Source organism: Tubulanus polymorphus, chromosome 10 (assembly GCF_964204645.1).
Source record: "Tubulanus polymorphus chromosome 10, tnTubPoly1.2, whole genome shotgun sequence".
Taxonomy (NCBI): Eukaryota; Metazoa; Nemertea; class Palaeonemertea; order Tubulaniformes; family Tubulanidae; genus Tubulanus; species Tubulanus polymorphus.
This window is the reverse complement of record NC_134034.1, coordinates 3,701,724-3,726,402: the sequence shown is the minus strand read 5'-3', so window position 1 is coordinate 3,726,402 and position 24,679 is coordinate 3,701,724. Positions and strand designations below refer to the sequence as shown.

The 24,679-nt window shown below is 39.0% G+C and overlaps 1 protein-coding gene across 2 annotated transcripts; it reads right to left on the bottom strand.

The window, feature by feature from the left end:
- Positions 1-282: 282 nt before the first annotated feature.
- LOC141911929 (dnaJ homolog subfamily B member 6-like) lies at positions 283-20,752 on the bottom strand. 2 transcript variants are annotated; one of them, XM_074803038.1, is made up of 7 exons: positions 20,534-20,752; positions 15,706-15,917; positions 15,126-15,235; positions 12,825-13,079; positions 11,750-11,906; positions 4,569-4,679; positions 283-3,740 (listed from the first exon to the last, which is right to left on the bottom strand). In XM_074803038.1, exons 2-7 carry the CDS (start codon positions 15,768-15,770, stop codon positions 3,644-3,646), a joined length of 795 nt encoding a protein of 264 aa, XP_074659139.1. In that variant the 5' UTR covers positions 15,771-15,917; positions 20,534-20,752; the 3' UTR covers positions 283-3,643. The 2 variants fall into 2 exon arrangements, with proteins under 2 accessions (XP_074659139.1, XP_074659140.1); XM_074803039.1 differs by lacking the exon at positions 20,534-20,752 and adding an exon at positions 16,438-16,579.
- Between the last annotated feature and the right edge of the window lie 3,927 nt (positions 20,753-24,679).

Sequence of the window (24,679 nt, the reverse complement as noted above, 5' to 3'; positions counted from 1 at the left end):
CGGGCACAGGATTGCAAGTATCAGTGAGTAGGAAGTACTAGCAGTGACACTGGAAATACGAGTATATACTTGCAGCAAATATTCGTGACCAATGAAATTCACCCGGTTTATATTAGCCAGAGTCAAGGCAAAACAGGCTTAGATGACGAAACTCATGCGGTTTATAAGCAATAAGGGTGAATTTGGACCAATTTGGACATTTGCCACAACTAGATATGGCTAGGTAGGCCTAGTAAAACATCTATAACACAGCAAAACTCATTAACTTTTTCTACTATTTCGTAAACATGTATTTTATTATTTTATAATTTATGGTTACATTTTACATAAAATGAAGCACACAACTCAACCACCGAAGCGTCCCCCTCAGAAGGGAGGGGCGCTCTACCCCCTTAAACGTGTTCAACTGCCAGTGGGGCCAGTGTCCCCGTTAGACCCCACCGATACAGCGCACCCATTCACACCACATAAACAAATAATTACCGGTATAACATTAAAAATAAACGAAAAGAAAACACAATATCGCCTGGTCCACTGTTAAAACATAATCTGAAATTTGGCCAAGATTTTTAAAATAAGTTCGTAGAGGGACTGCTCGCTCGCAAAAAATAAAAAATTTTCAATTATAGTTAAGCTCACCTAATCTGGATTATTTGGGGAAAAATAGAGTTGTCGGAAAAGTGAACCAGATATAAAACACAACATCAGTTAAAGTAATGTGTATAAAAGCATTTTGGTGTGAAGTTACTACGGAAACGTTAACGGACGTTTTGATTTTTTTACAATATTGCCCAAAACTAAGTTGATACTCGGTCCATCTAAAGGATCTATCCCCACGGATAGGTTTGATACCCAGTCCATAAAACTGGGCCGAGTTCAAACAGCGGTAATTTTGATACCAGACTATAACACCGCGGGCTGGTCGATAAACCTGGGATTGAATTGAAACCCATTCAGTGCGATGTATAATTTGGCAAGGATTTTGATAGTACACCGCACTGCGATGTATAGATGTAATTAGTTGTTTCTATTACTAGATGGCAGCACCTGTCAAAATATAAGTAACTAATAATACATTGCACCACAGTGTAGAGTAGACGCACTATAGCGGTATGCCCAATACACTGGGGTACTTTCCAAAATTTTCGAATTATCTCCTGGGGCCAGTTGCATAGTCACGGCTTAGACTTAAGACCAGTCTAAGACCAACTTAGTTCTATAGCCGATCTTACAAGTTAAGACCGGTCTTAAGATTTAAGACCACTTTCGGACTTAAGTCACGACTATGCAACTGGCCCCTGGGGCCAGTTGCTCTAAAGGTTGGTCACAGTTAAGCAGTGGACATATTGACAATTAAAAGCTCATTGATACTTTGGTATCTATCCACTAATTATCATCTTTCACCAACTTTTGAGCAACTGGTCCCAGCACTTCGGGTTAACAATTAGCCAGCACCGAAAGGGTTTCGATGAATATATTTGAAGGAGGGGGACCAGCTTTCTAGAGATATTCTCAATACTTTTTTAACCTTGAATATCGCGTTTACATGATATAATAATGATATAACCATTTTAATTGCATTGTATACACTACATATATGTAACCTTTCTAAAAGTGCTCGATTAAAGTTTTGAACTTTTTCCAGTGGCCGCAAATTTTCAAAGGAGGGCTTTTTAAAACCCAAGGGGCCGGTTTTCAATAGGCAAGCACTAAATCTAACCCAGAGCTTGACTCAATAATCGAGTTAATCCCACTTAAAGTTAATACTTGTCAATCAAATCAGCGCCCGGATCCAATTCTGAGTTAGATATAACTTGAATAAGAATTAAAACCAATTCATTTTCTAACTGGTTGCTAAGTAAAGAAGTCTTATTTTAATCCATTCACTGCCAGAGCAGTACCACAGGTTCCTTGCGTTAGCCAAATGAGTGTGTACCACAGGTTCCTTGCGTTAGCCAAATGAGTGTGTACCACAGGTTCCTTGCGTCAGCCAAAGGAGTGTGTACCACAGGTTCCTTGCGTCAGCCAAAGGAGTGTGTACCACAGGTTCCTTGCGTTAGCCAAATGAGTGTGTACCACAGGTTCCTTGCGTCAGCCAAAGGAGTGTGTACCACAGGTTCCTTGCGTCAGCCAAAGGAGTGTGTACCACAGGTTCCTTGCGTCAGCCAAAGGAGTGTGTACCACAGGTTCCTTGCGTTAGCCAAAGGAGTGTGTACCACAGGTTCCTTGCGTTAGCCAAAGGAGTGTGTACCACAGGTTCCTTGCGTCAGCCAAAGGAGTGTGTACCACAGGTTCCTTGCGTTAGCCAAAGGAGTGTGTACCACAGGTTCCTTGCGTTAGCCAAAGGAGTGTGTACCACAGGTTCCTTGCGTCAGCCAAAGGAGTGTGTACCACAGGTTCCTTGCGTTAGCCAAAGGAGTGTGTACCACAGGTTCCTTGCGTCAGCCAAAGGTATGTGTACCACAGGTTCCTTGCGTTAGCCAAATGAGTGTGTACCACAGGTTCCTTGCGTCAGCCAAAGGAGTGTGTACCACAGGTTCCTTGCGTCAGCCAAAGGAGTGTGTACCACAGGTTCCTTGCGTCAGCCAAAGGAGTGTGTACCACAGGTTCCTTGCGTCAGCCAAAGGAGTGTGTACCACAGGTTCCTTGCGTCAGCCAAAGGAGTGTGTACCACAGGTTCCTTGCGTTAGCCAAAGGAGTGTGTACCACAGGTTCCCTGCATTAGCCAAAGGAGTGTGTACCACAGGTTCCCTGCATTAGCCAAGTGTGTACCACAGGTTCCTTGTGTTAGCCAAAGGTATGTGTACCACAGGTTCCTTGCGTCAGCCAAAGGAGTGTGTACCACAGGTTCCTTGTTTTAGTAAGTGTGTACCACAGGTCAAGTGTGTACCACAGGTTCCTTGTTTTAGTGTGTACCACAGGTTCCTTGTCATAGCCAAAGGAGTGTGTACCACAGGTTCCTTGTCATAGCCAAAGGAAGGACCTAGAGTCAAAAAGAAGGACAAAGATGATGTTTGTCCAAAAGAAGGATAGAGAAGGACTTGGAAGGACCCCAGGAAACCCTGAAAATAGTAACAAATACTGAAAATCAGGAACAGTTGGCAGCTCTGTGTAGGCCTACGTCGAAATTTACGACAGTTTCAGTATACTACACACAGCAGCAAACGGGTCAACTCGAAAACTGCAGAATTGGATCCTGATCGCCGATAAAGAGAGAGAGCGAGCAGTGGTATTTTCATTCCCGCACATCACCCGCGAGCGAACTTTTCGTTCGATCCGGTTTCTGGTGGACCGCAAAAACCTCCAATCAACGCCACATTTCATCAAAAACCAGTCTTTCGCGGCTCGTCGCGTGTGAAGTTACCCGCTTCCCCGAGGCTCGCGGCGATGGCTCGAGCGAACGAGAGAATCGAATTCTCCTCCGATCTGTTAAAGATTATTCCAAATGAAACGAACGAACAACGCTCTATTAAACACACACATTTTTTCCGTTTGTAGTTTTTTTTCGTCTTTTCAGGTTTCTCGGTAAAAAAATCTCCGGATTATTTCACAAGATTTGTTTTTGCTTTTTTTTTTCCTTCGAAATCGTTATATTCACTTCAACCGTCTGCTTACAATAACAGTTCAAGGTCATGTGGAGAGATTAGTACGCGATCGCTTGCGGCTGACCGTTCACGAGTTTCGAGGTTAAAATTCCGTCCTCTTCCACGGTAACTGTTTCTACCCCGTTCTCGACGACTCTGCGAAGAAGAAAATATTTTCTAAGTTGAAAACGACGAAATGAAACGATATTTGTTTAGATCGAGAGCAGGTTGCTGCAGCCTGGACCATCCCCCCCCCCGCATCGGTCAGACAGTACAGTAGTTTATAACCATTCTTTCAAATTTCTGATCGTCCACACCACTACACATGTGTTCAGTACTTGATCTGAGACATTTTCGATTGAAAATGAACTATAAACACCAGGCATTGTAGAGAGAATCCCACAATTATAACGAAAAAGTCCGAAAATGAAACTTCGAGATAGCAGTTTATTTCAACGTTTCGACTATATCCTAATAGTCATCTTCAGGAATAATATTAGGATATAGTCGAAACGTTGAAATAAACTACTATCTCGAAGTTACATTTTCGGACTTTTTCGTTATAATTGTGGGATTCTCTCTACATCGCGTCAACACGGATATAGTGTTTTATCAATCATGATAACACCAGGCATTAAACATTCCATCAGTGCACTTTCAAAAACTGATCATTAGATACAACAGTGACTGTCTGAAGGGATGGTTCCGGGGACTATCTAAAAAGGGGGTGGCTCTGGGGAATATTAAGGGGTGGTTCCAGGGAATATCCGAAGGGGAAAGTTCCAGCTAACATCTGAATGGGTGGCTCCAATGGATATCCAACAGTTCCGGTGAATATCTGAAGGGGTGGCTCCAGTGAATATCTGAAGGAGACATTTCCGATGAATGTCTGAGGGGTGGTTCCAGTAAATATGTTAAGGGGTGGCTCCGGTGAATATCTGAAGGGGACAGTTCCGGCCAGTAGATTGATGGCAAGATACATACTTGGTTGTGACTATTTTTCGACCGTTGACAATTTTGGTTGAACGCGACGTCGACCGGAAACCTCCGGACGCTCCGCCACCAAACGACGAACTTGAAAATGATTGAGAAAACCTAAAAACGAAGAAAATAAATACGTCATTTTCATAAAATCCAAAATCGTCGGATTAATTTGATTTCGATCTATTTTAAGTCCCCGTCAAAAAAAGAATAAAGTCAAATTCCGAAAAAAATCATGACCTCTTACGTAGAATCATTTGATAAGAATGTCAAAATTCTAAGAAATGATAATTTCGAGACCTATTTAAAAACGAACGAAGCTTTGATGTCAAAATGTAAGAAAAGAAGAGATAGAGAGCCAAATTAGTCCGACTTCAGAGTCAATGACTCCGGGGACGGATTCTCATACGAGAGTCACGTTCTAAAAACTGCAACTCTTTTTAGGTCAAATGCTTAGCAATACAGACTCTAGAATCAACTCAATATGGTCAATAATTTACCAAAATTGTTATAATTTCACTTTTTAAAAGAAATTAATTCCAAGTCACAACCGTGGAACTTGGTTCCGGATTTCCTTTGATATTTCATTACATTCAACACATATTTTATCTCAAAAAACATTCGCTTGCAAAAAAAAATAGAATTCTAAATTTCTGATGAATTAATCGCTCGATTTTATAACTAATTCTTGCCATTTTTCATTAATATCTTAAAGAGTTATTTGTTTTTAGTATTCAGGCATCATGCAGACTGAAACAAAAACATACGGGAATTCATCCGCTAAAATTCTGATGAATTATTTTTCGATGATTTAGAAATTTATTAGTAACGTATGAAAGCGAGCCATCGTGCGTGCCAATTAATAGTGGAACCTTAGTTATAACCGACTCGAGGGCATATTCGCCAACCCAACCCCACGGTAGGGATTCAAACCGTATTGCTTCACAGGACTCAACTGCAGTACTTAATAGCGTCATCATGAGACTGAATGTAATACAAAAAGGTTTGTGCCGTGACAGTCTCCTGGTGTCATCAGGTTCGAATCCCTGATGAGGGAGGATGTGGCTACTAGAAAAGGGGTTTGTACTGTGATAAGTCTCATGATGTCATCAGGTTCAAATCCCTGCTGAGGGAGGATGTGTCAACTAGGACAGGGGTTTGTACTGTGATAGAGTCTCATGATGTCATCAGGTTCAAATCCCTGCTGAGGGAGGATGTGTCTACTAGGACAGGGGTTTGTGCTGTGACAGAGTCTCATGATGTCACCAGGTTCAAATCCCTGCTGAGGGAGGATGTGTCTACTAAGACAGGGGTTTGTACTGTGACAGAGTCTCATGATGTCACCAGGTTCAAATCCCTGCTGAGGGAGGATGTGTCTACTAAGACAGGGGTTTGTACTGTGATAAGTCTCATGATGTCATCAGGTTCAAATCCCTGCTGAGGGAGGATGTGTCTACTAGGGCAGGGGTTTGTGCTGTGACAGAGTCTCATGATGTCACCAGGTTCAAATCCCTGCTGAGGGAGGATGTGTCTATTAGGGCAGGGGTTTGTACTGTGACAGAGTCTCATGATGTCATCAGGTTCAAATCCCTGCTGAGGGAGGATGTGTCTACTAGGGCAGGGGTTTGTACTGTGACAGAGTCTCATGATGTCACCAGGTTCAAATCCCTGCTGAGGGAGGATGTGTCTACTAGGGCAGGGGTTTGAGCTGGGGCAGAGTCTCATGATGTCATCAGGTTTGAATCCCAGCTAAGGGAGGTTGTGTCTACTAAGGGTGCAACTGGGTAAATTTGATAAAACTTAAGCTATTATAGTCTGACCAGTAGCAGGTTTTCAGGTGTTCATCGTGGTAATTAGGGCTATGGCCAAAGTAAGCCACTTTTAAGCATCGTTTTCGCACTAAAATAATGTTGGCATAACACATAATTGCCCAAAAAACAATTAGGGATGGATACTTAAGTTCAAAAGTACCGGTAAGCACTTCGAAAGCGCTTAATTTTGAAATTTTGTCAATATCAAGCACTTTTTAAGCGCCTTACTAAATTTTTCCAAATGTAAGTCACTTTCTAAGCACTTTTAGAGACTCGCTATTAAGCCGTGTTTCCAAACGAAGATTCCACTATTACATATAACGGTTTACACCATGCTCACCAAACAAGCAGTCAGTGTGCGAATAATATTACATATATATATATACACGTCCTCATTCCATAAAAAGAAACACCAGACATCAAAAATAGAGAAAAAAAATCAATGTTAATAGTAGTGAAAATGCCCTGAAAATAAAAATTGTATAATTTTTTTTAAGAATGAAAAAAATTAAGCAATAAAAAACAAATCACCAGCTGAAAAACAAAAATAAATAATTAATGAGTTTAGTGTTCTATCAGGATCCCTACAGATCAGTCATTCCAGAATTCAAGGATTTTTCGAGGATAAAATTTCAAGAGTTTATTCCTCACTTTCATATTCAATAACGGACCCACTAATCGATATTATACTACTAACAAGCTAGTCTTCATCAAATAATACACAGAACAAAATTCTTTTATGAAAACTAAGTAGGCCCAATCTTGAAAGACCAAACTTAAAGATCTTCTCATAGTCAATTTCTCAAAATTCAAGTTTTCAAGGACTTGTGGAGTTTTCCGGGGCTTGTGGGCATTTTACTCGAATTAAAGGATATTCAAGGACCTTGTAAAACATTTTTGGTTTAGAAAGAGTTTTCAAGGAATGAAGGACCCGTAGGGACAGACATGCGATTTTTCATTAATCTAAAAATGTCCGGTGTCGATTGTAACATTCACTGACGATCGGTGTGTGCCTTAAGATTGAACATGCGTTGGACCGGTCATATTTCGGTAAATACCGACCGTCGGTAAAACCCGCACTGGCAACAACAGGCAACTCGTGGCAATAGTTGCGACCATTCGCGACCACTCGCGAAGTTTGTTCTTGGCTCGGGAAAGAAATCTGCGGTTCAAATTCGCCAATTCCACAAATCATCCCGGAACCGGTTCCACAGTTAAGAGTCAGAGTTAAATCAATTCCTTTCCAATGTTTTAACTCTTGACTCGGAACTCCAGAACTGGACGCTGATAACAGCGGCCTCGCTAAGCTACAACTATTTCATCAAGTTGCATAGAGTTGCCAGGAGGGAAAAACGCCTGCTTCGAAGAATTGATGTTTTGTTTCCTGATAAAAGATTTCTATACTTGAGATTTGTATTCAGTAGACTCTGCTCAAGTTGGATGCATGAAATAGAGAGAGATTGACTGTTCAAGAGTTAACAGTTCAACTCAGATTCAACAGTTCAACTCAGGAGTTAATAGTTCAACTCTGAGTTAACAGTTTAACCCTGAGTAAACAGTTCAACTCAGGAGTTAACAGTTCAACTCTGAGTTAACAGTTTAACCCTGAGTAAACAGTTCAACTCAGGAGTTAACAGTTCAACTCTGAGTTAACAGTTTAACCCTGAGTAAATAGTTCAACCCAGGAGTTAATAGTTCAACTCCGGAATTAACAGTTCAACTCTGAGATAACAGTTTAACCCCGAGTTAACAGTTCAACTCAGGAGTTAACAGTTTAACTCCAAGGAAACAGTTCCACTCATGAGTTAACAGCTCCACTCAGGAGTTAACAGTTCAACTCAGGAGTTAACAGTTAAGTCTGAGTAAACAGTTCCACTAAGGAGTTAACAGTTCAACTCAGGAGTAAACAGTTTAACTCTAAATAAACAATTCTACTCAGGAGTTTACAGTTCAACTCAGGAGTTAACAGTTTAACTCTAAATAAACAATTCTACTCAGGAGTTTACAGTTCAACTCAGGAGTTAACAGTTTAACTCTAAATAAACAATTCCACTCAGGAGTTTACAGTTCAACTCAGGAGTTAACAGTTAACTCTGAGTAAACAGTTCCTCTCAGGAGTTAACAGTTCAACTCTGAGATAACAGTTTAACCCCGAGTTAACAGTTCAACTCAGGAGTTAACAGTTTAACTCCAAGTAAACAGTTCCTCTCAGGAGTTAACAGTTTAACTCCGAGTAAACAGTTCATCTCAGGATTAACATTTCAACTCAGTAAACAGCTCAGAGTTGGGAGTTCTACTCAAGAGTTAACAGTTCAACTCATATCAAACAATTCAACTCAGAGGTAACATTTTAACTTAAGAAAAAACCATTTAACTAGAAGATAGTGGTTCAACACTTAGAGATAGTAGTAGGGGTCATTCATTTATTACGTATGCATTAGGGGAGGGGGGAGGGATCAATTACATACTGTAATGCTTAATGTATATGAAAAGATGGCCGATTTTACGTACAGGGGGAAGGGGGTTGAAAATTTCAAATTTTATGCGTACGTAATAAATGAACGATCCCGTAGTTCAATTAAGAGATAGGCCTCATAGAGTTCAAATCAAGGAATGACCGTTCAAAAGATGACCACTCAACTCATTCAACTCAAGAAATTACCATTCAACTCAAAGAGATTACCATTCAACTCAGAGATAACCATTCAACTTACGAGATAGTAGTTTAGCTTTAGATAACAGACAAACAAATCTTGTCAGAAAAGATCCGACTTAAGCAGAGTCTTATATATAGAATAGCCTTTGCCCCGATATATAATTTCTTCGCATGCACCCAAAATTTTGAACGAATACGCATAATATTTTGAAATTGATCGCACCACCTGGCGGCCGTACGTAGAACTAATATTTTACCCAGTTGACATAGAACTAAACGGATCCATCGAGAAAAATGACGAGAATCCTCTAAAAGGGGGCGCTGCGGCGGCGGCTGTAGAGTGTGGACGTTGTCTCCTTCGACGTCTCCTTCTGAAATATTCATTTTACAACCAAACAATTATCATTAATTAATCTGATCAATTAACAAATTCAATTAACTATTACGTTTTGATCAATCAATAATATCTCCCAATCATTAACTGCTCTAAATATTAATTCGATCGAATAAATCACGAGCTCTACCGAAGCATGATCCGAAATCTCACTGTGGCAAGTGAGGAATCGACTTGCAGCAAGTGAGAATCCACCAGGTGCCACTAGTTTGCAGTAGGATATCATCTACGATGGCAATAGATTCCACTTGTGGTAAGTGAGGATCCACCAGGTGTCACTCATGTAGGCCTACAGTAGGACATCAACGAATGTGGCAATAGAGGATTCCACAAGTGGCAAGTGAGGGTCCAACAGGTGTCCCTAGTGTGCAGTAGGACATCAACTACTGCAGCCAGGTGTCACTTTTTTTTAAATGTAAGATTTGACATGATTTCGTGAAAGTGTGGTTCGCTAAGGTACATGATGTAATAAAAGTAATACCAATGAAAAAGTCCTAGGTGTCACTAGTGAGCAATAGGACATCATCTACTATGGCAATAGAGGATATCCACCAGGTGTCACTTGTGTGTAGTAGGACATCAACTACTGCAACAATAGAGGATTCCGCTTGTGGCAAGTGAAAATTCCACTTGTGTACAAGCGTCGTGCCCAGGGACATTGTGGCACTATGAATGAGCACATCATGACCCAAATGAACTCTTCCAATGGTTATATATATACGCACGTGTTCTGATTGACAGATACCGGGCTGTATCGTACGTTTATAAATCGGCAATTAAACACGAATCCACTCAATATAAATACATAATCGCAACAAGAAAATCACAATAATCGCATAAATAATAGACCTATGTTTACGTATAATCGTTCATCCGTCATAGAGCTTCATTAAAAACCCTCATATCATAACAACCACGTATACCATGACAGTTCCTGGTAGTTCCAACATCCCGATTATTATCATGAATGTTATGCTTGGTAACTTGCCAGATCTGCACTAGTTCCTACACCCTTAGTTTAGTTTGTCGTTGAGCTTCATAAAACCGTAGAACTATAAGCCAATGGGAATGCTGATTTCTTGAAATTCGCTAGGCACTGCTAGTGGTTTCTAGACTGGTTTTCTGTCTCTACTCAATTAATTAGTGTCTTCCATGATTTGAAAAAGTTTCTAAATTCAACCAAATGCTTTTCGAAATGCTCGAAGAGAAAATCTAACAGAGAATCCATTGTTTATCGCTTAAGGCGAGGGCGCTGATAAATTTTGAAGATCGTAAAGGCAAATGTATAGTGACATCATGGCGTCGGCTTTCCCGTTCTTTAAAATATTGTGTTTACCTGCAGTGCGGTGTATTAGAGATGTATTGTATATATTGCACCTAGACCCTACAGTGCGATGTATAACTGTGAAACTAGCCGTACAGTGTACAATTGATGTATTATACATAGCATCTACCTCGCAGTGCAGTGTATAACTGACGTTCTGCAATATTGTGTACCCAGCAGTGGGGTGTACAATGGATATATTATATATTGCATCTACCCCGCAGAGCGGTGTATAACTGATGTACTGCAATAATATGAAACCTGCAGTACAGTGTACAATGGATGTATTAGATATTGCATCTACTCGCAGAGCGGTGTATAACTGATGTACCGCAATATTATGAAACCAGCAGTACGGTGTACAAATAATGTATTAGATTTTGCATCTACCCCACTGTGCGGTGTATAATTGATGTAACGCAATATTGTGTTGTATATCGATTCCAGTATTGATTTCAACTAATTACATGGATACACCGCACAAGCAATATAGAAGTATGCGATACATAGCACTGCAAAGCACTGAAGAGGCAGTCGAAGTGTTAAACCCTAAACTTCTGAATCCAATCTGGATGGTTTCGAATTTTTAATGCCACGAAACGAAAAAAAAACACAAAAACATAATCACTGCAAATGACTTGACAACAGATCACACTTGATATATATATGGGCCGACTATAACTTTAGGACACAAAATACATCTGGGGCCGGTTCTATATAATAGACCGGTATTACCTTTAACCCGCCGGGCTAACTCAACTGATAATGAATTGTGTTAGCCCCCCGGGTTAAAATTAATACCCGTCTGTGAAACCAGGCCCTGGTTTACAACAAGCATCGATATTGTTTAAAAATTTTTAAGTTTGAAAACGTCGTTGAAACGATACGCCGAACTGGGCCGTCGGCTTCGAGAAATCGACGTAGCGTTTCATTAAACTTCAAAAATATCACTCTCGCACCAACCCCCGTGACAAGCGCTTCGTGAGATTAACTACTTACCCGGAGTCCATGAAGGGGTCGGATCCGAACATCGGATCACCGAAGAACGGCGAAGTGAATCCGAACGACGGGAATCCACCGAATCCGGGATGGTGGAAATTCGACGATACTTGTCGGTTTGATGTGGCTCGACGCGGCTGCTGATGGCGAGATCGACCTAGAAATTGACATATAATACACAAACACTGACGACAACGCGGTAAAACTACGTAACGCACGCGAGAGACGAGTAAAATATAAACCCACAATCACGAGATCGAAGAAGTGTTTAAAATATCGAAACTATCAAAATTTATTAAGGACCCGAATTTTCAGTGTTTCACACTAAAAACCATTTTCAAGGAATTTTCATTTTCACTCCTTGAAAATGGTTTTTAGTGTAAAACCGAAAATCCGATTCTTAATAGATTTTGATAGTTTCGATATTTTAAAAGCTTTTTGATCTCGTGATTATCGGAATTATATTTTAAACACTGATGACATCGTGTAATTTACGGAATTTACGAAATTATCTCAAAATCAAATTAGAATTTTTATAAGTTTGATGATATCGTAAGGTAATTAATCGAGGCAATCATCTCTTCCAGGGCACAGAAATGTTTCGATGATGTCATAGGGTGACTTATGAAGGCAGTCATCGTTTATGAAAGGGTCTCAGGATTTTTAGATTTCTTAGTTTGATGTCAGAGTGTGATTTTTGGAGGCAGCCATAGTTTCTGAAAGGGTTTCAGGATCACGAGAGTTTTTCTTAGTTTGATGATGTCATAGGGTGATTCATAGAGGCAACCATCTCTCTAATGTCTTATTCAACCCGACTTGAGAGCATAAAGGGTGGCCTAGCTCAGTCAGTTTTGGCGGTACATATCTAATTAGGACCAGAATGCATTGGCATGATGATTTAGGTCGACTGCCAGTCCTTTCTGGTCCTACAAAGACCTTTATCGGGTATGTACTACCAAAAATTAGCGAGCTAGGCCACCCGGAATGCTCTCAAGTCAGGTTGAAATAGACATTAGTATCATGGGTATATGAATATATCTAACGACGTCTCCGCCGATTTATCGGTGGCACTCACCTCCGCTGAACGGGAAAAACGGATCGAAGTCGTTCGACGCGAACGGGTCGTGCGAGAAGAAATCGCGGAAAACGTCGAACGGATCGCGGAACATGAAATCGTGACGGAATCCGCCGGCGCCGCCGCCGTGCGACGCGAACCCACCGCCGAAATCAAAGTCGAATCCGCCGCCCGCGCCGAAGTCAGCTCCGTTGCTCGCGCCGGCTCCGGTTAGACCGTCCTTTCCGTACTGGTCGTAAATACGACGTTTGTCGGCTGCGGAAAAATTAAAAACGCGGATATATTAATTATTTATCTTCACTGCCGACCCGGTCGACGTAATGTAAAATATTTTATCTTAACCCATTAGCACTCAGGAATTGCGCTAAGGAGAGTCAATTACTCCTCAGAAAATTCAAGATAAAATCCAAGTTCATCACGATACTGAATAGCTCATTTGCTGTTTATTTCCATGCATTACAAGTTAGTTTTATTTTGTAGTAAATAGTCAAGGCTTTTATATGATGTATGATTTGATGAGGTGAGCCACCAAAATCGTGTCCTTTTAGGACCCCGAAATTCATCCAAACTTACTTGAATTTGAAGTGAGCGCTCAGATGTGTTATGTACAAACTCGAAATCCTCCAGAAATTGAAATCGGAGGATGTTGATTTCTGTTCGGTATTTCGAGGACTTAGGTGTGTAGTTTATCATAAGCTATTGGGTTCGAATTCCACTTTAGCCGTTTTCGTGCAGCATATGAAAAAAGTGCCGGGCGGATTCGGGCGGCTTGAGGAGTAATAGGCAGGGCGGATACGCACAGCTTGAGTGCTAATGGGTTAAGATATTTCGATGATTTATCACCTCGGTAATCACAAACATTCAATAAATGTCATTGGGACAATTGCTCAAAAATTGGTAAAGATTGGTGAACCAATGCTATTTCAAATGTCACCACGGCATTTATCGACCCGGTCGCTTAAACCCTTTTAGTAGTGTATCTACTCCGCAGTGCGGTGTATATATTGGTGATGGCTTTTGCAAGTACAACGCATCGCTGTGTCGCGATTCACCGCATCGTAATGTATTGATGAAATCGATAATTAGTTTTTATCTCTATTTGAAGATGGCAGCACCTGTCAAACATAGGGAAATAGTAGTTACCAACAACGCGCTATAGCGGTACGCTGTTTAGAAAAGTGTGCTGGGTCTGAAGTGAATTTTTTCAGATGATTTCCAGCAATCCGGTCAACGCTTAAGGGTTGACAAAGTTTTAGTCAACTAGCCCATCACCGTTCATAAGCCTTTGTTGGCTTCATCTAATCTCCCCCGCATTATATTAAAATGTCCCATACTTGTCCCATATTTTTGTATATCCTTATGGTATGTTGTAATTTATTGTGGATATAAATTATTATTATTATTATTATTATTAACTATTTGAGGTAGCAATAGTAGTACGGCCAATTATACACTGATCAACTAAGTATCGTATCTAATTCATATAAACATGTTCTTTTTGATTAAGTATCATTAATAAACAGTGACTCTAAGTAACTGAATTTTTTTTAAATTTCAAAATAATATTTCTATGACTACGTTTTTTTTCTAAAATCACGCGATAAACCGCTATTATTACCACCAATTAAATGAGATATCCGCAATAATCAAGCTAATTAAGTCTAAACAGCATCAATTAGCAATTAATCAAACGTGTCAATTAAGTATCATTAACTACTAGTTGAATTGATATTTCACAAAACACATGAATACAAATACTAATTAAGGATGATCAGTTATTCCTGGATATTACGAGTTTAAAAGGAGAAAATTCCTCCTAAATTGGTATGGTTTATCTCGCTGAACCATTAATTCAGTGGTTTTGTAAGTAAATTTTTATCCCGTTCACTACTAACTTATTCAGTAACTGTCTACTGCCCCAACTATACCCATCTAAGCGTAGCGTAGTTTACTCTACATTGCAAACTACCTGTAGACGATAATTTCTGATTGCCTATTAGGCCCTACTCAAAATTAGACAAGTTTTAAATAAGTTTTGGGCATTTTGCTAAATTCAAGCTGCTTTAAAAACACTTTCCGTTACAAAGAAGTTTCTAAGGAATCAAGGAGTCGCAGGGACCCTGTAATTAATTCATTTAGACCATTCACTAATCAGTTCACGTATCATTAATTACTACGGAATTTAGGATAAAAAACACAGAGCAATTCAAATAGTAATTCGTTAAAATCGTTCCCTGATTAATAGATAATAAACAAATAATAGTATCATCGACTAAGATTAATAAATGAATGAGTACAAACCGTCAGATAGGACCTCGTACGCCTCGGAAATCTCTTTGAATTTTCTCTCGGCCTCGTCTTTGTTGTTCGGGTTTTTGTCCGGGTGCCATTTCAACGCTAGTTTCCGATATCTACGCCGCGAGAAAAACAAAAAAAAAACGAAACGTACGATGAACGAATGTCAAAATTTATATAGCGCCAATTTCATGCAATAGATGTTCAAAGGTGCTCCCTAGAAATGATTACTACGGCTGGAAATGACGAGTGAACAGATAAGATTTAACACGAAGCGGAATTCTAAAATGATGATAACTGCCTTAATCAGGTAACGCGTACTATAGACATATCTCGATGTTCCAGTTCACCCATCATAGTCACTATGAGACATCTCATAGTTCCAGTTCAGCCATCATTGTCACTACGAGATATCTCCTAGTTCCATTTCGGCCATCATTGTCACAATGAGATATCTCGTAGTTCCATTTTGGCAATCATTGCCACTATGTGATCAAGTCAAATTTTAGGCCCGCTTCTTTCGGAACTCATTTCTTGTTTTTCAGCTCGCGATATCAAAACGAAAAATTCCCGCCGAAAAACTTACGCTTTTTTGATATCTGTGTCCGACGCATCTTTCCTCACTCCGAGAATGACGTAATATTCGCCCATCTTTAAACTTAAAATGTTTTACTATAACTCTTTCCAATTGATTGTCAGGAAAACTAGTTCAACCACGAACTCAACCGTCCGTCTGCTGTCTCTGTCCGCGTCTGCCTATTCGGTCTGTTCTGTATTCTACGCGTTGTCCTGAAATCTCTGCAAAAAACACAAACACAAAAACTTTTACTACAGCGATAATTCGTGCTATTAATCGCAACACAATAACCGCAACCAGGTCAGAAGCGTGGTTTTTAAACACCCCCGGAATAATCGACGCGGTTTCGATAACGCGACGATAATCGTCGTATTGTTTCGAGACGCAAACAGAAGAAATTGATCCGAATTGCCGGCCGCCGAAATAAAAATACAACTTTACGCAATTCACGATTTCAACACATTCCTAAAAGCATCACTCACCCATAAGGAAGGGCCCATAAGGAAGCAGGATATATAATATATATATATATATATATATATATATATATATATATATATATATATATATATGTTTATATATATATATTTATATATATATTTGTATATATCCTATGACTGGTCTACATGACTAATATTGCAGTGAAGGCATTGCGAAAATGCCTCCTTAATGGAAGTTTGAAAGCCGAATATTCTGCGAGCCTCTTTAATAGTTTCGCTGGTAATTTCGGTTCTTACGTACCATAAATTCATATCAATTTGAAGTCACGAAAATATTTTTTTTTAAACCCTCATCCAGATCCTGCAAAGTCGGTGACATTTATTAAGCCCGGCTCCCGGACCAGCGGGCTTTCTCTTCGTCGAGCAGAACTATTCGCGGAATATTCTAGAACTGTTGACTCGAAAAGGGAAGCTTTACAATATTCTAGAACTCTAAAATGGGAAGCTTCGCATATCTTAAAACTTTCTATTGTCGCAACAAACATTGCCACTATACAGCACCACTAAACTCCTTAAAAACAAGCGCGCGTGTCTACATGTGTGCAGTCGTCCTTGAAGACAATTCCTATTCCATGTGCGCATGTTGCGTAGAACTTTCTAGATTATTGACATTTTCATTCAGGGATTTAAGTCCTAGATATCTTTCTTGCAAGGTTTTTAGAAGTCGGACCGGCACCAAAATACGCCGGGTGGCCACTTTAATCTGCTTTTGTTTTTCCAGGACTTTTACCTGAACATTTTACCAAAAGTCCATGACCGAAGTTGTCTCAACTACGGTGCATTTTATTCCAAATTTTTAGATAGTGATGTAAAATGCATTTCTGACACGCATCAAAATAGTTTTCCCCGACTTTTCCACGATTTTTTACCTTTTTCATGAAATACCCTGACTATTCCATGACTTTTTGGGTGAAAATCGAATTCCCTGAATTGTCCCTGATTTCCCTGAATTCCACATGAGTGGCCACCCTGATACGTACTATGAAACATTAGTCTTTATGAATTTTTGGTGCTATTCATAGCCCTAAATCTAAGTCGAAAGTCTAAAAACTTTTTTTCCAGAATCCAGGCATTTTTTCGACAATTAAGCCATGAAATGAGTAAAAACATTTTCGATCGAATTAAAAAATTGACTTTTAAGGAAACGACCTGGAGATATATGTTATCCAGTCTACAGTGACATGAAAATATATCAATTAACATAACAGTTGAAAACAGTTACCTCATGAGTTTTACGGATCCAACTCGAGTTGAGCAAAATGGTCTACTATGTTTATCAGCGCATGTGTTCAGCACAGGCTGTTTACCGGTCTTTGTAATTGTTATGTCTTAAAGGTAAATAGGCTTAAAGATGAAAGCCACAGACAACCTTATATTGACTTTAACCGATCTATTTAAGACCGCGCAGATTTGTTTGTCACTCTTCGGTCATGAACTTCTACTGACCGCACCCAGTCACTGGACTATAGAAAATGGTGATCAGACTAGAGCAACAAAAAAAAACCCGATTCCAAGATTGAAATTATTTCTTGACCGAGGCAAAAACCAAGTCCACCAGGGGCCAGTCATGACTTAAGTCTAAAAGTGGTTTAAAATCTTAAGACTGGTCTTAAGTTGTTACATTGGCTATATAACTAAGTTGGTCTTAGACTTTCACGCTATGATCGATTTTGAACAATTTAACCGATGATATTGCGTAACTCTCTTGTCTTAAAACACAACTGATTTTAATCATCTAAAAGCGATAACAAAAAGGGTTAGGGTTAAAGGTTCCGACACATAAATGTTTGCAATTTTTCGCACGATGATAGGTCGTACCTGAACTATAGTGATACGATAATGACTATTTCCTTGTTCCAAAAAAGAGAAATAAGTGGCACCTATCGCCACATTCTGCCGCACTAGCGACTTAGAGGTTTCAGCGAAAAATGCAGTCACCGTTGTAGCCCAATGCGAAAGAGCTCTTGACTAGCAGTCAGGGGGCTCAAAAGTTGGTTATAGGGTTAACCAGCTGATGAGATAGTGACAATTAGAAGTTCATTGTTACTATGGTATTTACCCACCGGTATTTATCTATAACCAACTTTTAAGCAACTAGCCCCGGGGGCCGGTTGCATAGTTATGGCTTAGACTTAAGACCAGTCTATGACCAACTTTTTTCTATAGCCAATCTTAAGACTACTTTTGAAATTCGGTGGCCAGTTCCATAGTCATCGCTTAGACTTAAGACTAGTCGGAGACCATTTAGTTCTAGCCAATCTAAGACCAATTTTGGACTTAAGTCACGACTGCGCAACCTGAATCCTGATCCACAGTCAAGGCTTAGACTTAAGACCAGTCTAGACTTAAAACCAGTCTTAGGCCATCTAAGTTCTATAGCCAATCGAATAACTTAAAAAACAGTCATAATATACACAACCATTTTCGGTCTTAAGTGTCGACTATGCAACAGGCCCCAGGGGCCAGTTGCATAATCGTGACTTAAGTCCAAAAGTGGTCATAAATGTTTAGACCTCCTGACTGGTCTTAAGATGTTAGATTGGCTATAGAACTAATTTGGTCTTAGACTGGTCTTAATCTAAGCCATGACTATGCAACCGGTCCCAGTTGCTCAAAAGTGGGTTAGAGTCAAAAGTTCATTATTACTATGGTATTTATCCACCGGTTATCTTTAACCAACTTTTGAGCAGCTGACCCGAGGACGGTGGTTTCTTCACAGGTGTTTCATTAGGTCGTCCTTAATGCGGAGATGACGTAATTTACTGAGATAAACCGATGATGATATTAAATATAGCATTTTGGTTGATTTAAAGTCAGTTTTAATGCCTGAAATCATTTAGGTAATAAAAAGGACAGCCGCGCTAGTATTCACATCTGTCGCAACCTTCTATGATTCATTTTGCTATGATTCATTTTGAAGACAATTGAACCGGTCATTCATATATTGCATTCATTAGTTTAACGCAACTTATTAATTTCGTAACGGCGTGAAAAATATTCCCATCGATACAAACTGTGACCGACGCGTGAAAACTTTCAAAAATATGCTCTTAGTTTCACACTTAAAAACACGGTTTGTTCGCACGTGGCTAAGATTGATTTTGAACCGACAATTGAACTGATGATACCGCGTGATTTTTGTGTGTTTACACACAACTGATTTTAATCACCTACAACGCAGTTTGTAAGAAAAATCCCATCAGCATCACCGATGCTGGACAACGAACTGATGCGGTCGTAGTAGAAAGAGGGCCCGATGCAGGGGCGGATTTAGACCGTGTCGCCCGACACGGTCTGAATTTTAAAGTGCCTTTTTATTTTTTTCTCTATACCAAAATTTGCCGTTGTAACAACCTGAGATACACAATAGATATTCATCCTAAATATGTAACCTATGTTTCTTGACTAAACGCCTTTCAGAGATGCTTAGAAAGCTCTAAAACGATAGTAAAATTTCAACAATTTTGCTGATATGCCATTCCGCCCTAAATTAAGAGCCTTTTTTATTGGTCGACATGGTCACAACATGCCCCTGGATCCGCACCTGCGACGTAGTGACTTATTTCTTTCCACCCTACTGAAACAAGACTGAATCAGATGTCTCCGACGAGCTAAACACACCGCGTGCAAAGATGGACCTGATCCTGATCTTTTTAAGGCAGTGGATATTTTGCCAATGCAGCATTTTTCCCGTTTAACGCTACTGTGCCAAAGGCTCGTACTGATTGGTTAATTTACACGTGACTTTAAAAAATCGAGGAAAATATGGAGAACAGAGTTAAGAGAAAATAGCAGCATAAAGCGGGATTCGAACCCGTACCAGCATATTGCTAGTCTAACGTCTATCCACAGGACCACCGGGCTCACTGAAAACCAGCTGTAAGTTTTCACTACACATAGCCTCACCTTACCCTAACCCTATCCCTCTAGGGGTAAAAACGGACCCTAAACCTCACCCTAACCCTCTAGACCCAAACCCTATCGAACCCCCCCCCCCCCCAGGCCTAACCCTAAAAACACAGTATGACAGTATATATAATGATTTTATAGGTATTTTGCATTAATGGACTGTACAATTACAAAATACAAGATCTTATTATATATAGCCATTGACAAAATAGCATTTAATAAATAATGCTGCATAGGCAAAATATCCACTTCCATCCTTCTAAAGCCGAATTTCCATTATCCAAAAGTGGAAGTGTGATGGGTGATACTGATGATATCGCAATTTTTCACGACTGACGCCGACGGATTTTTTAAACGACTCGATTCACCGCCCTCCCAATTTTTTCGCTGGAAATTAAAGATTGACAGCATCTTAGAAACCTACTTACACGTATCAGTCTAAAAAGCAAGGCGAAAACTCTAGAAATCCATGAGAAATTCCACCTTAGAAGTACTAAATTGTCACCTATGATACCAAATATAATTTCCTACACTAGGTGGCAATACCGTCTGGTTAATCCCAAATATAGTCCGTCGTACGTATTTTAGTTGAAATTTACTTTCACTTCATCATTTCACGTGTCTTCTTCAATGCCCTAGCGCTCGGTGATTTAAAAAAACAAATGATATTCTAAATGAATAAACAGACTGACACAGAACGGTTGACAGGGCACAGAATGTAGCCCTGTCCAGCTAATCCAGGTATAAGTCCAATGCACGATTTTTTTTTTAGTTCAATTCATTTTCATTGTTTACGTTTCAAATTATTACCAGACCGGCAGATTTATTGACACAGAAACAAAACAGATTCACAAACTGAAAAATCCGGAAAAAAAACTAGGGATTAGTAAAGTCCTTAATTTCTACCACAAGAGGGCGCTCTGCTACATCTTGATTGAATTTATAGTTTATTGGCGATACCCGGAAGTGATACATTTAGGTCTGTCTGCAGAGTTTCCAGAACCTGTCATGTCAGGGCCCAAGACCTGACATGACAGGTGGGACCTCAGGTGACAGGTCGATTCGCTAAAATGAAAATCGTTATGACTGAACCGATGATAGGCGATTAGAAGATATGATAGGCGCGGATTTAGAACAAATGATAGCCGATAAGAACACAAAGAACATATCGTAGTGCTTTCTGAATATATTATTCAAAAACAAAAAACAAACTATGATGTGTTTAGAATTCATTTAAGAATTTATGTTTGTCCGTTTATAAAAAGTTGTTGAACTATATCGCCTTATAATAATAAAGATGGAATGATTGTGAATTATTGGAGAACATTGAACGAATTGTTTACAATTAATTTATTTTTTTGTAACACGAAACATAAAAATATCAAGATCAGGCAAAATGATACCAGTAGTGCCTTATGTAATCATAATCAGTATTAATAACAATCATTATACTCATTAAGATTAGGCCCTATATTATTATATATTATGGTAATTTTATTATATATAATTTTTATGGTCTCTTTATAGCAATGAATATAATATAAATTGCTAACCATGGATAGAATTAATCTTAAGTTACTATAAAACAATAATTTTGAAGCGAGACCTCACACGGCAGCTCGCGCCATTTTGCAGAGCTTCTCGGGACCTGTGGTGACAGGTCTGCATTAAAACTGATGAAATGAAGGAAAACTTTAATTTTTATGGTCTCTTTATAGTAAAGAGTATAATATAGATTGCTAACCATAGATAGAGTTAATCTTAAGTTACTATAAAACAATAATTATGAAGCGAGACCTCACACGGCAGCTCGCGCCATTTTGCAGAGTCTTCGGGACCTGTGGTGACAGGTCTGCATTAAAACTGATGAAATGAAGGAAAACTTTAATTTTTATGGTCTCTTTATAGTAATGAATATAATATAAATTGCTAACCATAGATAGAGTTAATCTAAAGTTACTATAAAACAATAATTATGAAGCGAGACCTCACACGGCAGCTCGCGCCATTTTGCAGAGTCTTCGGGACCTGTGGTGACAGGTCTGCATTAAAACTGATGAAATGAAGGAAAACTTTAATTTTTATGGTCTCTTTATAGTAATGAATATAATATAAATTGCTAACCATAGATAGAGTTAATCTAAAGTTACTATAAAACAATAATTATGAAGCGAGACCTCACACGGCAGCTCGCGCCATTTTGCAGAGTCTTCGGGACCTGTGGTGACAGGTCTGCATTAAAACTGATGAAATGAAGGAAAACTTTAATTTTTATGGTCTCTTTATAGTAATGAATATAATATAAATTGCTAACCATAGATAGAGTTAATCTAAAGTTACTATAAAACAATAATTATGAAGCGAGACCTCACACGGCAGCTCGCGCCATTTTGCAGAGCTTCTCGAGACCTGTGGTGACAGGTCTGTATTAAAACTGATGAAATGAAGGAAAACTTTAATTTTTATGGTCTCTTTATAGCAATGAATATAATATAAATTGCTAACCATGGATATAGGTAATCTTAAGTTACTATAAAACAATGATTTTGAAGCGAGACCTCACACGGCAACGCGCGCCATTTTGCAGAGCTTCTCGGGACCTGTGGTGACAGGTCTGCACTAAAACTGATGAAATGGAAAAAACTTTACTTTTTATAACCTTTATATAGTAATAAGTATAATATAAATTGCTAACCATAGATAGAGTTAATCTTAAGTTACCATAAAACAATAATTTTGAAGCGAGACCTCACACGGCAGCTCGCGCCATTTTGCAGAGCTTCTCGGGACCTGTGGTGACAGGTCTGCACTAAAACTGATGAAATGGAAAAAACTTTACTTTTTATAACCTTTATATAGTAATAAGTATAATATAAATTGCTAACCATAGATAGAGTTAATCTAAAGTTACAATAAAACAATAATTTTGAAGCGAGACCTCACACGGCAGCTCGCGCCATTTTGCAGAGTCTTCCGGACCTGTGGTGACAGGTCTGCATTAAAACTGATGAAATGGAAAAAACTTCACTTTTTATGGTATCTTTATAGTAATGAATATAATATAAATTGCTAACCATGGATATAGGTAATCTCAAGTTACTATAAAACAATAATTATGAAGCGAGACCTCACACGGCAGCTCGCGCCATTTTGCAGAGTCTTCGGGACCTGTGGTGACAGGTCTGCATTAAAACTGATGAAATGAAGGAAAACTTTAATTTTTATGGTCTCTTTATAGTAATGAATATAATATAAATTGCTAACCATAGATAGAGTTAATCTAAAGTTACTATAAAACAATAATTATGAAGCGAGACCTCACACGGCAGCTCGCGCCATTTTGCAGAGCTTCTCGAGACCTGTGGTGACAGGTCTGTATTAAAACTGATGAAATGAAGGAAAACTTTAATTTTTATGGTCTCTTTATAGCAATGAATATAATATAAATTGCTAACCATGGATATAGGTAATCTTAAGTTACTATAAAACAATGATTTTGAAGCGAGACCTCACACGGCAACGCGCGCCATTTTGCAGAGCTTCTCGGGACCTGTGGTGACAGGTCTGCACTAAAACTGATGAAATGGAAAAAACTTTACTTTTTATAACCTTTATATAGTAATAAGTATAATATAAATTGCTAACCATAGATAGAGTTAATCTTAAGTTACCATAAAACAATAATTTTGAAGCGAGACCTCACACGGCAGCTCGCGCCATTTTGCAGAGCTTCTCGGGACCTGTGGTGACAGGTCTGCACTAAAACTGATGAAATGGAAAAAACTTTACTTTTTATAACCTTTATATAGTAATAAGTATAATATAAATTGCTAACCATAGATAGAGTTAATCTAAAGTTACAATAAAACAATAATTTTGAAGCGAGACCTCACACGGCAGCTCGCGCCATTTTGCAGAGTCTTCCGGACCTGTGGTGACAGGTCTGCATTAAAACTGATGAAATGGAAAAAACTTCACTTTTTATGGTATCTTTATAGTAATGAATATAATATAAATTGCTAACCATGGATATAGGTAATCTCAAGTTACTATAAAACAATAATTATGAAGCGAGACCTCACACGGCAGCTCGCGCCATTTTGCAGAGCTTCTCGAGACCTGTGGTGACAGGTCTGCATTAAAACTGATGAAATGAAGGAAAACTTTAATTTTCATGTTCTCTTTATAGCAATGAATATAATATAAATTGCTAACCATGGATATAGGTAATCTTAAGTTACTATAAAACAATGATTTTGAAGCGAGACCTCACACGGCAACGCGCGCCATTTTGCAGAGCTTCTCGGGACCTGTGGTGACAGGTCTGCACTAAAACTGATGAAATGGAAAAAACTTTACTTTTTATAACCTTTATATAGTAATAAGTATAATATAAATTGCTAACCATAGATAGAGTTAATCTTAAGTTACCATAAAACAATAATTTTGAAGCGAGACCTCACACGGCAGCTCGCGCCATTTTGCAGAGCTTCTCGGGACCTGTGGTGACAGGTCTGCATTAAAACTGATGAAATGAAGGAAAACTTTAATTTTTATGGTCTCTTTATAGTAAA

What these genes read in the sequence shown, in the direction of transcription:
- LOC141911929 (XM_074803038.1), bottom strand. Translation starts at nt 15,770, where the DNA reads ATGGGCGAATATTACGTCATTCTCGGAGTGAGGAAAGATGCGTCGGAC. An exon ending in GACCCCTTCATGGACTCCGG is followed by an intron (nt 4,680 to 11,749) that starts GTAAGTAGTTAA and finishes CTTCGTTTTTAG; the next exon opens with GTTTTCTCAATCATTTTCAA. An exon ending in CGAAAAATAGTCACAACCAA is followed by an intron (nt 3,741 to 4,568) that starts GTATGTATCTTG and finishes TCTTCTTCGCAG; the next exon opens with AGTCGTCGAGAACGGGGTAG.